At 30.2% G+C, this 17,382-nt stretch overlaps 2 protein-coding genes across 3 annotated transcripts; one reads left to right on the forward strand and one right to left on the reverse strand.

Annotated features, from left to right (window-relative positions):
• Positions 1 to 3,294: 3,294 nt before the first annotated feature.
• Positions 3,295 to 5,122, reverse strand: LOC114183293 (pirin-like protein). Of its 2 annotated transcripts, none has more exons than XM_028070263.1 (6): positions 4,839 to 5,122; positions 4,708 to 4,757; positions 4,485 to 4,537; positions 4,335 to 4,397; positions 4,136 to 4,236; positions 3,295 to 4,050 (listed from the first exon to the last, which is right to left on the reverse strand). In XM_028070263.1, the coding sequence occupies exons 1-6, from the start codon at positions 5,039 to 5,041 to the stop codon at positions 3,567 to 3,569; spliced, it is 954 nt and encodes a 317-aa protein (XP_027926064.1). In that variant the 5' UTR covers positions 5,042 to 5,122; the 3' UTR covers positions 3,295 to 3,566. The 2 variants fall into 2 exon arrangements, with proteins under 2 accessions (XP_027926064.1, XP_027926063.1); XM_028070262.1 differs by having other exon boundaries at positions 4,485 to 4,552; positions 4,839 to 5,121.
• Positions 5,123 to 14,762: 9,640 nt separating this feature from the next.
• Positions 14,763 to 17,242, forward strand: LOC114185456 (inositol transporter 1-like). Its single transcript, XM_028073184.1, has 6 exons — positions 14,763 to 15,070; positions 15,154 to 15,224; positions 15,325 to 15,660; positions 15,780 to 15,887; positions 16,001 to 16,186; positions 16,465 to 17,242. The coding sequence occupies exons 1-6, from the start codon at positions 14,923 to 14,925 to the stop codon at positions 17,110 to 17,112; spliced, it is 1,497 nt and encodes a 498-aa protein (XP_027928985.1). The 5' UTR covers positions 14,763 to 14,922; the 3' UTR covers positions 17,113 to 17,242.
• The last annotated feature ends 140 nt before the right edge of the window (positions 17,243 to 17,382 follow it).

Consider the following 17,382-nt stretch of genomic DNA (forward strand, 5'->3'; position numbering starts at 1 on the left):
TATCAACTAGTAATGTTTATATATTCGATTCTAGAATAGTCGTCGTCGTTTGAAATTTATAATTATCTTTGAAATCTAAAATTATTTAATACATGTACGTTTAGATAACTAGTTTTGACAGTCAACTGCATTGCTAATCTAACAATCCAACAGGTATTGATGAATTAGAATTGACTAATGGTCAAATTTGATTGCCAATTTTTCTGCTAATGATTATCCCAAAATATTTTATTATATATTATCCCTAAATATTTGAAGGCCTCATGTCCCTTTTAAGGAGGGTATTGAGATTAGGTAGCAGACTCATTAGGAATTCCCTTCTATTTAAATGAGAATCTGTTCTACTCATATAATCACTTTATTTAAACTTATCAAAGTTTTATTTTCAATTGTGTTATTATTCTATGTATTTAATATGGTATGAACTTCAATAATTTGACTTTTCAATTAGGAATTAGTTGTATGACATTTAAAAATGCTTTTTAAATATAGAATGTTATTGAGATCAACCAATTTAAATTAATATTTACGATATGTGTGAAACTAAAAAAAAAAAGACATTAAAAGTTTATTGAATTGTATTTTAAAAATGTTCATACTCTTAAAAGGAGTACAAAGAAAGATATTTCGAACTTAATGTGAGGCATAATTTGTTAAGTTTATGAAAAATGTACATACAGTTAAATTTTGAAGTAATATATTAAAACACTAAAATCACACTTTGTAATTTCAATTTAATAATGAATAATGAAACAAGTAATGATGAAGAGGAATTAAATACAAATGCATAGTTTTTATACTTCAATGTATGATTCATTAATACTTCAATCTATGTCACTTCAATTTATCTTACGTAGTTGCGTCTGACACGTTTCTATATCCAATATTTTAGGATGTTTTACTATGATACTTTATGATGTTTTATTGATATTTATCAATGTAGTATTTAATATATAAACCAATAATGTTTTTATGATGACAATAATTTCTAAATTTTTATGTTAGAAATATTTAATACATTTTATTTTAATTTGGATTCACATGAGAATAATCATATATTTCTCATGTTTTTTAAATAATTTGTATGTTTTTAATATGTATATATCACGTGTTGTATCTTATTATTTTCAAAATTAGCGTATCAGCATATCAGATACAGGTCGTATCCGATACACGTTATGCATCATTTTTTTTTTATCCAAAACAATGTCGAGTTATTGACAACATGTTTAGTTTTACTTCTATTTTGGTAGTTTCTCTTCTATTTTTGTAGTTTATCTAAGATTTTACAACCACATGTATTCTTTAAAGATAGATAAGTCATCCTGTATTTGCACAATAAAAACTTTTTATAGAAATTTTGAACACAATGGTTCAAATATAAATGTTAAAAATTCAAGCACCTTAAAGACAAATGTAAAATGTGAACTAACTCTAAGCTTAAATTTAACAACTCAGTAACAAATCAAATATTATGGTTGTTTACTAAAAGAAAGTTCACAAATATGAGAATGTGTATAAAAAAATATTTGTATTGAAGTAAAATGGATTGAAAGAATCATTCTCAAATGAGTTTAGATTATAATAAATTTTGATAATTTTTTCTCTCTTTTTTATGTTTATTTTCAAAAAAGTAGTTATCTTAAATATATTTTTATCTTTTTCTCATTATTGTTCCTCTATTAAGTCGAGAAAAAAATTAGAAGAAAAAAATGTATTAATGTTTTATTTAAAGTTAATGGTACGCATATATTGGTTTGTTTCTTAACAATTAAGCATGTGGTTATTGATCTTGAAAAATGCATTTTCTCTTACTTTTAATTTTATTCACGTCATTCTTGTAAGGGATACTAAATTAAGTGATACCTAACACAACAAAAGTAAATTTATTAGAACTTTTGTACATATTTATATTAGAAAAGAAATTTCTTATATATTATTTATCTTTTCAAAAAATTCCTTCTTTAACAAAGAAAAATAAAAACATTAAATTATTCATAGATAATAAAGGATATAGTACTAACTACAAATAATCATTTAGATCAGTTTTAAAAACTAATTCTATTTTTGTCCATGGAAAAAATATCAGTACATTGAATTTTTTTAAGATTGATGATTTAGTTATGTTTAAAAGAAAAAGGTAATACTTGTTTATTACTTAATTCAAACTATAAACCTTGTTTGTTTTGTTTTAACCTTACAATATGTTAATTCTAATTAAGCATGTTTTGAATTCTTGATCTATACTTTGAAGTAGTTGAGATTCTAATTAATTAATTTAAGTTTAATTACTTTAAAATTAATATCTAAACAAATTATATAATCAACATTTATTAAGATAAGTTTTAATGTCGTTTGCCTTTGTAGAACTCAAATTTAATGTGTTATATATATATATATATATATATATATATATATATATATATATATATATATATATATATATATATATATATATAATTTAAGTATCTATATCTGGTGCATCACAACTTACAACAAGAATATCTATCAACTTTATTATTTGCCTAGGAATTTGGATGAAAAATAATGAGAAGGGAAGTGACAAAGACTTAGTAAAACAACTTCAATGTAACATTTACTTATAAATTAAACCTATGAAAACTTCCCTCGTTCGTCAAAGCAATATCCTCGTATCCAAAATTTTCCACAACCCAGTTTCTGAAAAGAAAAATGATGAGTAGGGTTGTAAGATACCACCACAACTCAAAGTATAGAATTTAAGAAAATAGGACAATGCGATGAAAATTTATAAAAATATGTCTAATAGCACAATTTTGTAAATTTTCATACAAGGGGTAAAGTTTAGTGGTTGGGTCGAAGTGGCATTTATTTATTTTTAAAATGTAATTTTTATAGACCAGACATGAGAAGGTGCCACTCAACAATGTGGCACCACAATTAGGATGAAGTGAGGATGAGTTTAATTAGAAAATCTTAAAATTGGGATATCGTGGAGTGGAGAGGACCTTAACACAATCGTGAACCCAATAAGCAATACCACCCCACCCATCTCTGTCACACTCCCCAACCATTACCTAAACCTTTTTCATTCCTCAAATTCTCGAGGAAAACCTTTTCAAAAGTGATATTTTATTTATGTGCTGAAATCCAACTTTTGTAAATCAATGAAAACTCCACAGCAATTCATTATTTTATAAGAGATGAACCTAAAAACATAGATGTTGTATAATCTCAACTACCCCAAATATTGATAGATATCAAGAAAGAAAGTGATACATTGAAAAATGAGGGGGGGGAATGAAGATAAGTTGATAACCATCATGACTTGAGCAGCAATTTTAATGTTCTAGAATGTTTTGGTACATAGAAATGAAAAAAAAGGGATCTAGAATAAGCAATATTTGTTTTCATTCAGCTCCTACTACTTTGATAGCTACGGCTGTGAGTGACACATGAAATGAAAATGATAGGGAAGGAAAACAACACAGGCTTCTTTATTTGATCTAAATAAATACATACACATCACTTTGATTTCACTATCAGATTGACACTGACACTGATAAATTTTTTTCTGAATTACAGTACTATTGAGACCTCCAATACTTCCTCATCTCAAAACCATTCCTTCCATATTGGTAGTCTTCAAGGGTTTTCTCAATCTCAGACTGCGTGTTCATCACAAAAGGCCCATACTGAGTCACTGGTTCGTTCAGTGGTTGTCCTGCTACCACAACAAATCTCAGAGGCTTTGAAGAGTTGTTCCATACGCTAAGGCCATCACCTAGACTCAGAACAAGCACATGGTGTGCCACACATGGAGATGAACTCGTACACCCGAAAACCCCTTCTCCTTCAATCACATAAACAAAGCAATTCCACGACTCTGGAATGCTCTGATGCCACTCACTCCCTGGCATCATGGAGAAAACAAGAAACATGGTTGGAGTTCGTGTGTACACGGGGGATTGCACTCCCATCGATTCTCCTGCTATCACTCTCACTTCAACCCCATCTTTTTCTGCTGTTGGAATGTTCTCGCTCGGAAGTTCTTGGTAGTTGGGCTCGATCCTGAATCAAAATCAAACGCCAGAGCGGTTAAAAATGGTTCAAAACTTGGCAATTGATTGATTTCACCAGTTATATTATACGTTACATTTTGTCTCTGGAGGCTAAATTGATCCATAATTGCAATCCCTTGTTGTTTGCTTCTGCGGGCATTTCGGAGTGAATAATTCCCCTACCTGCAGTCATCCACTGCACACAAAACCAGATATACATATTCTGTAATTTCTAACAAACCAATTAATCCTCTCCTTTCAGTAACACCATTATTAACCAGTTCATATCCATACCTGAACATCACCAGCTCTGATTGTACCCTTATGCCCAGCAAAATCTTGGTGAGTAATACCTCCCTGGAATCCAAAAACAAAAAACATGTTACATAGGGTTGGCCAAAACTTGAATTTAATTCGAGTATAAATAAATGTAATTAACTATACCTCTAACATGTAGGTGACAGTTTCAAAACCTCTGTGTGGGTGATCGGGAAATCCTGCGGGAGGAGATACTGCAAAGTCAAACACTTAAGGTGATGTTAAAATTGCAGTAATATAATGCAATGTAATGTTGGATAACATTGACGAGAGATAGAGGTCAACCAAAGCAAGCTTGGTCGAAAAAGGTTTCACACGAAGACAAATAAAATAAGTGTATTGTATGTACCTGAGAAATGATCCAACATGAGGAAGGGATCCAAGTTCTTCAACTCAGTCCTGATAGAAAAAGAAAAATGAGGGAGGAGTTTTGGAATGGAAGAAAGGTGATTGATGAAATGCAGAAGATAATATACATACCTTCCGATGCCTCTTCGAACGACGGCTCCGTCGCCTTCGTGTTGAGATTTGGCGAGAACCTTCTTGAGGACCAATCTGGGTGTGACGAAAGCAGAGGAATGGAGAGAGTTTGACATGGCTGAAGCAATCGAGAAGCGAAAGGTGGCGAAGAAGGGAAGAGCGTGTGAGAGTTGTGAGCATGGTTTGGATATATATATAGACATTGGATTGGAGTGAGGGAGGAATGGAGAATGTGGAAAGAGAAGAGAAGTCGTAGGCGCAGAAAAAAGAAAGATGGCTTAGTTGGGTGTGACCGACTGACATTTGGGAATACAGGGTGGGATCCACTTTCAGCAATCATAACATAGACATAAACAAAAACATAAACAAAAAAACATGACATCAATCCCCTGTCATCGTGATGATTGTCTCCTTCTCGCCTCCTATCCTATGTAATGTAATTTCTCCTCTCATTCATTCTCTTCTACCACCTTCATTTTACCAAATCATCGTCAATCTCTCATCCTCGTTAATCTCTTAAATCACAAAAAGTATACAAATATATTTGTTTATTTCATAAATAAATTTTAAATCCAATTCAATTGGTCTCTAATGTGAGATTTCAATGAATTAATCATGTGGGTTGACATGGCATAATTTTTGAAATATGAAATGACCTTCAAGATTGTTTTTCACATTGTGATAAGTTTCACATTATAGATCTTTAAGATCATCTAAAAAAGCTTTAAGATCATCTCAAGATCATGTTAAAAGAGTTAAATATTTATTTATACTTTTTTTCTTTATACATGTTCAACAATTGTGTTGCTAGGAAATTATTTCAAAATTAAAGAAAGAATGGAAATATAATTATCATCCAGGTCTTGTGTGACCTTAATGATAAGTACACATAATTTCATTTTGAATGATAGGCACAAAACAAAACATTCTCTCATTTTTCAACATGAACAAAAATTTCTTGACAATTCTTAATGTCACATCCAAATATTGTTACCTTTGCAGTTTTTGAAGATGAAAGTAAACAATTTTTTCAACAAAGAAATTTCAATCAAAACCAAGAATAACGGTGGTAAAGAGAATGAGTAAGGAAACAAGTTTTATACCTATTGTTAAAAATTAGACATGTTGAAACATACTTCTACATTCATGGATTTCTACATAATAAAAGACCAAGAGACAAAGGAAATTCTTCCAATTTCGAACCATTTGTTAGTCTAGCTAAAGTAGATTCTTATAGAGCTTCATCAAATGTCAACTTAGAAAAAAGTTTTGGTCAATGTAACTTTAATTTTTCAAAGAAGCATTATAAAATCATTTAGCATTTTTTCTACAATACAAAGATCATTTATATTTTGTCATCCATGCTCATAATTCCATGGTTAATTATTCATCTATTACTTCTAATCATCTTTTTTAGATCATTGATAAAGGTGTATCAAGCCATATGTAAAATTTATAAATGTTAAACTCCCTAATCACATTATTGGCACTGCTTTCTTTTGTTGTTGACGTTCAATTAGTATATTTAACGTTGAAAAATGTTCTATATGCTCTTAATTATGTTGTGCATCTTAATTCTATTAGTAGGCTTTTTGGTATTGTTTATTTCCTATAAACTTATTCTTGTATAACTGTACAAAAATCCAACTCCAAAATAACTAGAGTAGTATATTAGATTAATTTATTATAATTCATATTTTTAAATTGTAATATTGTTGTATATTAAATAACAGAAATACAAATTTTAAAATTATTTTAATTTTAATTTTTAATTAAAGACAACAACCATACTAACTAGTATATTGAAAAATATGAACTCTTTCTATCAAATCTATATTTATATCTATATGTTGTACAAATATAATAAACTTTTTGGACATTTTGACAGCTTCTCAATTTTTTCTTCAAAAATATCAACAATGAAAATAAATATATTATTCCATTTATAACATTTTTATGCTCTACAATAAATTTTAAAAATGTTCTGGTCAAGAAAAGTGCCAGATAATTCTTAACCAAAAACAAAAAGAAAGAAATATTTTTAACCATAGCTTAAGACTTGCTTAGGTCAAAAAATCTCTGTCCCTTGACCATGGGAGTAATTCTCTTATTTATATCATAATTAGTTACAAAATATTGATCCCCAAGATTCACCAAATAATAACTAAAAGAAAACCCCTTATCTAATTCTAAAATATTTCTTAAAAATAACAACATCTCTCAGAAACAAAATTATCTTCTACTCCTAAAATATTTAAGGATATAACAACCTCATTAACTCCTAAAAACGTCACCAAACCCAGAACTTAATTCGGTTAATATTCTCCCTCGGTCGGTGTCTCCCCGACCCGATACCAAAATCCACTTGTCCTCTCAGTCTACAACCGAATCACTCCTCTGGTCCAGTACATAGCTCTCCAAATTTTGCACGGTCTCGTCTTCAAAACGAGGCGAGCAGAATTTGTCTTGTCAATAACTACTTCTCACCACTTTCCGTAAAATCATCATTACTCCCTATCTTCACGCTCCACAATTTCAACCTTTTAAATTAATTTAATCAACCGTTCATAAACCGAGCTCTCACTCCTGCAAATATCAAAACTCCAAAGCAAATAATGACTCGTTTATAAACCGAGCTCTCACTCCTGCAAACACCAAAACTCCAAAGAAAATAATAACCCGTTTATAAACCGAGCTCTCAATCCTGCAAACACCAAAATGAAACTAATACCAACTCGTTTATAAACCGAGCCTGTTAAACCCCAAACAATAAATAATAACTCGTTTATAAACCGAGCTCTCAATCCTGCAAGCTAAACAAACACTAACTTATTTATAAACCAAGTTTGTTAAACACCAAACAAAAATAAATAAGAACCTGCTTATAAACCAAGCTCTCAATCCTGGAAACACCCAACTGAAGAAAATAAGAACTCGTTTACAAATCGAGCTCTCAATCCTGCAAACACCAAAATGAAACTTCTTTTAACCTCGAGTGTATAAACTCGGAATTTAGCGTCGAGTGTACAAACTCGGAATTTTAACCTCGAGTGTATAAACTCGAAATTTTAACATCGAGTGTATAAACTCGGAATTTTAACATCGAGTGTATAAACTCGGAATTTTATCATCGAGTGTATAAACTCAGAATTTTATCATCGAGTGTATAAACTCGGAATTTTATCATCGAGTGTATAAACTCGGAATTTTATCATCGAGTGTATAAACTCGGAATTTTATCATCGAGTGTATAAACTCGGAATTTTATCATCGAGTGTATAAACTCGGAATTTTAACATCGAGTGTATAAACTCGGAATTTTATCATCGAGTGTATAAACTCGGAATTTTATCATCGAGTGTATAAACTCGGAATTTTAACATCGAGTGTATAAACTCGGAATTTTAACATCGAGTGTATAAACTCGGAATTTTATCATCGAGTGTATAAACTCAGAATTTTAACCTCGAGTGTATAAACTCGGAATTTTAACATCGAGTGTATAAACTCGGAATTTTAACATTGAGTGTATAAACTCGGAATTTTATCATCGAGTGTATAAACTCGGAATTTTATCATCGAGTGTATAAACTCAGAATTTTAACATCGAGTGTATAAACTCGGAATTTTATCATCGAGTGTATAAACTCGGAATTTTATCATCGAGTGTATAAACTCGGAATTTTAACATCGAGTGTATAAACTCGGAATTTTAACATCGAGTATATAAACTCAGAATTTTATCATCGAGTGTATAAACTCGGAATTTTATCATCGAGTGTATAAACTCGGAATTTTTAACATCGATTGTATAAACTCGGAATTTTATCATCGAGTGTATAAACTCGGAATTTTATCATCGAGTGTATAAACTCGGAATTTTAACATCGAGTGTATAAACTCGGAATTTTATCATCGAGTGTATAAACTCAGAATTTTATCATCGAGTGTATAAACTCGGAATTTTATCATCGAGTGTATAAACTCGGAATTTTATCATCGAGTGTATAAACTCGGAATTTTAACATTGTATAAACTCGGAATTTTACCATCGAGTGTATAAACTCGGAATTTTAACATCGAGTGTATAAACTCGGAATTTTATCATCGAGTGTATAAACTCGGAATTTTATCATCGAGTGTATAAACTCGGAATTTTAACATCGAGTGTATAAACTCGGAATAGAACACATAGGTTCTTTTAACCTCGAGCACATAGGCTCTTTCATCTTATTTCCAATGAAGCCAATCTTTATTGATTTAAACATGATGAATGAACTTTTAATATATCTACGAAATTCCCGTTAATAATTCACATAACATCCCATGTATATATATGACAATTGTAATATTTATATATAAAACATTTTATAAATTTCTTAATTTTAATTAAATAATTTTCACTTATAAAAATCATACCAAATAAATAGTAAATTATAAGATATCAAAAAATTTAAGCTGATTAAAATAACATACTATTATAAAATAATTATGTTTGTTATTTAAATAAAGTAACACCAGAACACATTTATATCTAGTAACAATAAATTTATTTTAAAGATAACTAGTAATATTTACTATAATACTCACATTTTAACATATGTATCAAAATCTTAGTTTATATATTTAAACAATCTTATTTTATAATTCTAGCACCATATAAAATAATTATATTGATATTTTGAAACAACTTTACGGTAGATTAAATCTTCCTAAATTGTTAAGAATATTTTCTTAAAACTCCTCTAAATATAAAATACTTCACACTAAAAGTTATTTATTTAATAATATTAAATAAAGTATTAATGAGAAACATACATTTTAATATAAATAACACAACACATATTTCAAAGGCAAACTTTAATGTAAAAGTCATTTAGTTTTATGCATTGAAAAGGACGACGAGTAATTAATTCATAAAACTTGTATTATTCATTAATTTCACTATTTTGCTCTTTTTCTAATAAAATGGTTAAAAATAAAAGGAACAATCGATAATAATAATTCTTTTATATAAATATATTTTACTATCTTTTAGCAAATCAATTTATTATTCCTGTACACACAATTAAGATTACATTATCCGACAATATATTTAAGTTAAAACAACATAACAATGTATATTTTATAAATTACAAAAATAATATATATATATATATATATATATATATATATTTTAAAATTAATCATTCTAGCTTTTTATTTTTAGTGCCCTAAAGAAATCATTTAATCAAATTTGTAAAACTATTAAATTTATACTTGTGACCCCTACATAATACAAGAAGAGTTGAATGATTTATGATTGTGATCTTTTTTTTTTTATATCAAAAAATAGCAACATACTGGGAACTTTGGGTTTTTTCGTACCTGTATCGAGAAAGAGCGTGAACTTCAATCGCAATGAATAATTGTTGATCTGTAAGTAGAAACTGAGCATAGATCGATCATCTTCTCATGATTTGCATATGTCAAAAGTTTCTTGTGAATATTGTAGAGGCGTAATCTGCTACTGCATGTTTTCATTGAGTTTTTTCAGTTGCTCTTGATGACGAAGGACTTCCTCCAGCCGATGATGGGTATCCTCGGTCTCCTTCCGAAGTATCTCCCTTTCTTTGAGTGTTTCTTCCCTTAAGAGTCGTAGATCTTCTTCTGCCTTCTTGCGTGATTCATCTCTATTTTTTGTTGTAGCGTTTCTTATTGAAATTTGGTGGAGTTGGGATCGAGTTTTACCGGACCCCACGGTGGGCGCCAATGTTCTGGTCAAGAAAAGTGCCAGATAATTCTTAACCAAAAACAAAAAGAAAGAAATATTCTTAACCATAGCTTAAGACTTGCTTAGGTCAAAAAATCTCTGTCCCTTGACCATGGGAGTAATTCTCTTATTTATATCATAATTAGTTACAAAATATTGATCCCCAAGATTCACCAAATAATAACTAAAAGAAAACCCCTTATCTAATTCTAAAATATTTCTTAAAAATAACAACATCTCTCAGAAACAAAATTATCTTCTACTCCTAAAATATTTAAGGATATAACAACCTCATTAACTCCTAAAAACGTCACCAAACCCAGAACTTAATTCGGTTAATATTCTTCCTCGGTCGGTGTCTCCCCGACCCGATACCAAAATCCACTTGTCCTCTCAGTCTACAACCGAATCACTCCTCTGGTCCAGTACAAAAAACATATCAAATCAATACTTTCTTAACATAAATCTGATTTTTTTTTTGTAATATTTTAATTATAGTAATATATTCGTATATATAAAAACGGTTTTCTACTTTTATTAATATTTTAATTATATGATATATCTAAAAATAATTTTCCATTAATAATAAAATAGATCATTCAAATTAATAAAATTTTAAAAAATATCAATATTTTCTTAATATAAAATTAAAGAAATTATTTTGAAATGTTACGACTTCAAGTTTAGTATATATTTTTTAATATTATTAATAATAGTAGTTATATAATTTAATACGTAATATAAATAATTTCTTTAATTATTTTAACTTATGTTAATTAACTTTTTAATAATCAAACGTTGTCTTGTGTTGATAAAAAAATAATTATAATACTTACAATATTTTAATAGTTAATGTTAATATCTCGTCTATTAATTAATAAAATTTAACACAACAATTATTATTAACTATTCAATTATTAATTTTCATTGAATTTTTATATTCAAATATATATATATATATATATATATATATATATATATATATATATATATATATATATATATATATATATATATATATATATATACTATGTATTATGTATATAGTAGTACATATCTATCATTAATTGTTAATGTCATATTGACCTTAATTAGAAAGATAATGATAGTAGTTAAAACAAATAATATATTATTTTTATTATTATTTTCCTTATCAAATCATTTTAACGATAAATGATATTTTATCATTTATTTAAAAGATAAATATTTTTTATTTAATTTATATTTATGAATTGACAAATTATTATTTAATAAAAAATAATTGTTATAATAACTAATTAACATGAGGTATATTTTTATTACTATTAATGTTAAGAGTTATACAAATTAATTGTATGATTAATTTTCTCTTTAATTAATTAAATTTGATTACATTTTTTAAAAACCAAACATTAATTATCTTCTTCATATATCATATATTAATTGATAAAGTCTGATTCACAATTTAGTAGTAATTATATTATTAATTACTATTTAATAATTCTAGATACAATTATACTGTCTTAAAATACAATTATAAATTCAGACTCAAATATTAAAAGAAAAAAATAATATAATTTATATTTATTAAAAGAATATTGTGGATTGCACTTTGATTTAGTTTATTAACCGACGTGTCGTATCGATAAATGGACGAAACCAAGTTTCTTCACAGATAATTTGTGGATTTTGTGGGTTGTATTATTCATAATACTTTATGATTAATATTGTGGTAGAAATATATCATTAGATTGTTTGTTCTTTCTACAATATTCTTTACACATATTTATTAAATATTTTTTTAAGAAAATAAAATATTATTTTTCATAAACGTTAAATTAGAGTAATTGTGGAAATTATATATTTGACCACGAATAATATATTATGTATATTACGTATCATTATATATACATATATATATATATATATATATATTATAATGTTATATAATATATTATTTACTATATACTATTTATTATATCTATTATATCTATTATGCATTATGTATATATATTTTTTGTTTTTGATGGAAATAGACATTAATTTTTATAAATGATACAATATTCATACTATTTTTTTATTGAATCATTTTAATTCACATATTAAAAATATATGTAGTAGTAGTTAATAACATAGCAGCCTGGCGAGATCCACCACTTTGCCGCCCCTCATAATCTTCATTTGGTTGCTCCGCGTGCCCACACACTCTCTACACTTAAATTTTAAAGTCGAATACATAAAATATAATAAAACTATCATTTGACTTTTTCTTTTTCATCACATGCCTTAATTAATGTTTCTAAACAAGAAACCCTGTGGCGTTTGGAATCTAAAAATAAAGAAATCTGAATAATGTTGTTCCTTGCTCAAGAATTCAAGTAAAACAACAACTTGAAATGGTATTTGTTTGTAAGGAATAACATGGAGACAAGAAAAGAAAAAAGTATATTTTGAAGTGTGTCATTGTTGACCCATCAATTCTCCATAAATTGCGTACCGTCTACCGTAGCAATGCATGACACTAGCTGACAACCATTGTGATGTATTATAAATAGGAGTCATTTTGGACTCTCCGAGTTGGGTTTTGGATCTTTCCAACTAGGATTTTCCTTCCTACGCCTCCCCAGTTTCTATCCGCACTTCCATAATATCTAAATTACCCATTTCATCCTTAGCATTGCATTTGAAAGCTGAAAGCTCCACCAATGCGGACCAAAAAATCTGGTTTGCCTCACATAAGTATAGGTCCGAGGACTCATGGACTAGTTTGTTTTTTTAATTCTTATGATAAAATTTTTTATGTTTAATAAATTGAAAAATTTTAACAAGTTCACACTATGAAATAAAGAGTTTAAAGAGTTTAATGATAAATTGATAATTCAGCATTTTCATCATATTCATATTTGTACTTTAACATACACGATTACATGATGTATGTATTATTCAAATTTTAGCATATTCAAAAATACATAATACTTGTCTTTTCCACTTATACAATAATTTGGAACGTTCATGCAAAAGTTCATAAAAAAAATAATAAATATACAAAAGTGCAAATTCTTTTTTATTTTTTTATTTTTTTATGATGAGTCAACATGCCAGCATGTGCGAACTGCAGATTGTGGGTTGGACTTTTACGTGTCAACGAATTCGATATATCAGTCTGTCCCGTACTTTTCTGCGGACATGTGGGTCGTCTAGTCGGGTCATATCTATATTACCATCCCTAATAAGAGGAAGACTTGGGGCAAAATTATAATTCAAGGGTATTTTCATCTTTTTCTTCTTTACTTTGGATGCAGATAACAATTATGGGGGTGAAGAAAGCAAAAGACTCCAAGTGAGCATATACAATTATCTATTGGGCTTTTCTATTTTCTTCACAGTTTTCACCAACTTCACCATCCTTCTATTCCAAAATAAAATTGTTTTAACAAAGTTGCCCTGGATTCAAACGTTTTTTAATTATAGGGATGTATCGAATTATTTATTATCCTTGAAATCTTTTAATAATTTCACAATATATTTAATTTACATGAAAAAAGACCCGTGACATAAAAAATTGCATTTCTTGTATGATTTTGTATTAAACGAATAATAACAACAAATTTATCCCTGTGGAGGCTTGGCCCATGGTTCCTTATTTTTCTCCTGACCACTCATCTCAGGCAGAGATAATTGTGAAGATCGGTGAATTTGTTTTGTTAAAAGTCTATTATACAGAAGTTGCTGTCACTGTATTTATGTGCGGTGATAATACATGTCTCTGAGACATGTTTGTGAGAAAGGTTAAGTGTAATGAACAATAATAATACTCATACTTGAAAACGAATGAGCAGAGATAGGGGTCGAGTAGGTAGACACCAATTCATAAATTAGAATGCTTCTTTAACTATCTTTCTTTTTTGGTCACAATTTGGACTACACTAACAGTCCCTTTCAAATTTCTTATATTAAATTTGTGCATCATATTATCTCACACTTTTCTTCCTTGGAGAAATTGGATAAGGATAAGCACATAGGGTCATTTAGATAACTAAATGCTTGATATTAAAAGAGAAAGATTAAAAGCTAAATACTCGAGAGAAAATCAAATTATATTAAGATATACCAATAAAATTAAATTTATCTGTATTATTATATTATATAAAAATAAAGTGTTTGATAACAATACGTTTCACATTAAAATTTGTGTAGTTTGTGAAAGTCTGAGACAACAAAAAAACATATTGCCAGCTGGAGCAGTGTCAGTGGCGGGTGAAGAAGAATCTGGGGAAGGAGTGAATCGGAGAAGAAGAAGAAGAAGAAGAACAAACCCAGAAGAGTGAATTGTTGGTGGTGGGTGAAGCTGAGATGACGATAATCATGCAGTCGGCGCCTGGGAGCTGTGGATATTTGGGTTTGTATCCGGAGCGGAAAATGTCATTCTTCAAAAATCCTTACATTCTCGGCCTCGCCGCCGCCGCCGGCATCGGTGGTCTTCTCTTCGGCTACGACACTGGTTTCCTTCACTTCCTCTTCTCTTCGCACCATTTTCCCCATTTTTTCTTCCTTTTCATCTCATCTTCACTCTTTTTCTTCCAGGTGTCATATCGGGAGCACTTTTGTACATCAAAGATGATTTTCAGGAAGTTAGGGACAGTTCTTTCCTCCAGGTATCTTCTCTTCTCAACTTCAATCCTTTTCTAAATGGATTTCATCTCAACCAAGCTTGAATAAATTTTTTGCTTATTATTTTGTGTTGGATCATCCCAGGAAACAATTGTGAGCATGGCGATGGCTGGAGCAATTGTTGGAGCAGCAGCGGGTGGTTGGGTTAATGATGCTTACGGACGGAAGAAAGCCACCCTCTTTGCTGATGTTACTTTTGGCTTAGGAGCAATTATCATGGCTGCTGCCCCAGATCCTTACGTTCTCATACTGGGACGTCTTCTCGTTGGTTTGGGTGTTGGTACAGCTTCAGTTACTTCTCCTGTATATATTGCAGAGGCATCACCATCCGAAATAAGGGGATCGTTAGTAAGCACAAATGTGCTCATGATAACTGGTGGACAATTTCTTTCCTATCTTGTAAACCTTGCTTTTACAGGGGTCAGTATTCTTTTCTCTGCTGTTGCTGCTATTAGTAATGAAAGATATGGTTCTCCCATCTTCAGTTTTGACCCTAAAGTGTTCTGAAAACGTCCTTCGTTTTTGGGTATTATGAGCAGGTTCCTGGGACATGGCGATGGATGCTTGGTGTTTCAGGTGTGCCAGCTGTTATTCAGTTTGTTCTCATGCTCTTCCTTCCTGAATCCCCAAGATGGTTATTTATTAAGGTACATAGTTGCCTCGTTGATTGCTCTTGTCTAGAATTATACCTAAGATGTCACCTTACCTTCACAAGCTACTAGTTTATGATGCCAGCATACAATTCTATCTTTATGTACAGAATAGGAAAAGTGAAGCCGTTGATGTGCTTTCTAAGATCTATGATGTTGGAAGGTTAGAAGACGAAGTCGATTTCCTAACTGCTCAGTCAGAGCAAGAGCGCCAAAGGAGGAGCAATATCAAATTCTGGGATGTTTTTAAATCAAAAGAAATCAGACTAGCATTCCTTGTTGGTGGCGGACTTCTGGTAATAAAATCTTTACAAAGAGACTTTTCATAACAACTCTGTTTTGCTAAACATATTTACAAATAATTGTAGAATTGGAGTGTCTTCCTCAAAACTTTGAAGTTATAAGAGAATGTCTTGCTCACATTACTGTAGAGATTGCATATGCAACGATCCTTGTGAAACTTAAGTTGCCATCAAAGTACTTTACGGTCTACATTTGATTGAAAATTTAGTATAAATAGCATTAGTTTATATATGTGTAAAATGTGTTGTTATGGGATCCAATGGCTGTGCAGGCTTTTCAGCAGTTTACAGGTATAAGCACTGTGATGTATTACAGCCCTACAATAGTCCAAATGGCTGGGTTCCAGTCCAATCAAATGGCTCTTCTCCTATCCCTGATAGTTGCTGGCATGAACGCAGCCGGAACCGTTCTTGGCATTTACCTTATCGACCATGCAGGGCGAAAAAAATTAGCTCTTTGTAGCCTGGCAGGAGCGGCTGTATCATTGATAGTCTTGGCCTTTGCATTTTATAAGCAATCAACATCTTCGAATGCGTTGTATGGATGGCTTGCAATTGTAGGCTTAGCCATGTATATCGCCTTTTTCTCGCCAGGAATGGGGCATGTGCCGTGGACTCTGAGTTCTGAGATATATCCGGAAGAATATCGAGGCATCTGTGGGGGCATGTCAGCTACTGTGATGTGGGTTTCAAATTTGATTGTTGCAGAGACATTTCTTTCAATTGCGGACGGTATAGGAATTGGGTCTACCTTCCTGATTACATGTGCTATAGCTGTGGCTGCTTTTGTATTTGTGGCTGTGTATGTTCCTGAGACCAAAGGATTGACATTTGATGAAGTGGAAGTAATATGGAGGGAGAGAGCTTGGGGAAAGAACCCCAACACACACACTCTTCTTCAGCAGGGAAGTCACTCCTAAGGGTGCTTCTCAGACAGCTTCTTGGCCTAAATGTACATGATGTATCTTAAACATTATTAAGAAATGTTTTAACACACAGATTCAAATATGAATGCTATAAATTTAAACACCTTTAAGACAAGTGCAAAAATGTGACTTAACTTTAAGTTTAAGTTTAATATTTCAATCACAAATTCAAATATTATGATTGTTTGATACAAGAAACTTCTCAATATAAGAACGTGCATAGAAAACTTTTTGTATGGAAGTAAAAAGGGGTTGAAGGGCAGT

Source organism: Vigna unguiculata, chromosome 5 (assembly GCF_004118075.2).
Source record: "Vigna unguiculata cultivar IT97K-499-35 chromosome 5, ASM411807v1, whole genome shotgun sequence".
Taxonomy (NCBI): Eukaryota; Viridiplantae; Streptophyta; class Magnoliopsida; order Fabales; family Fabaceae; genus Vigna; species Vigna unguiculata.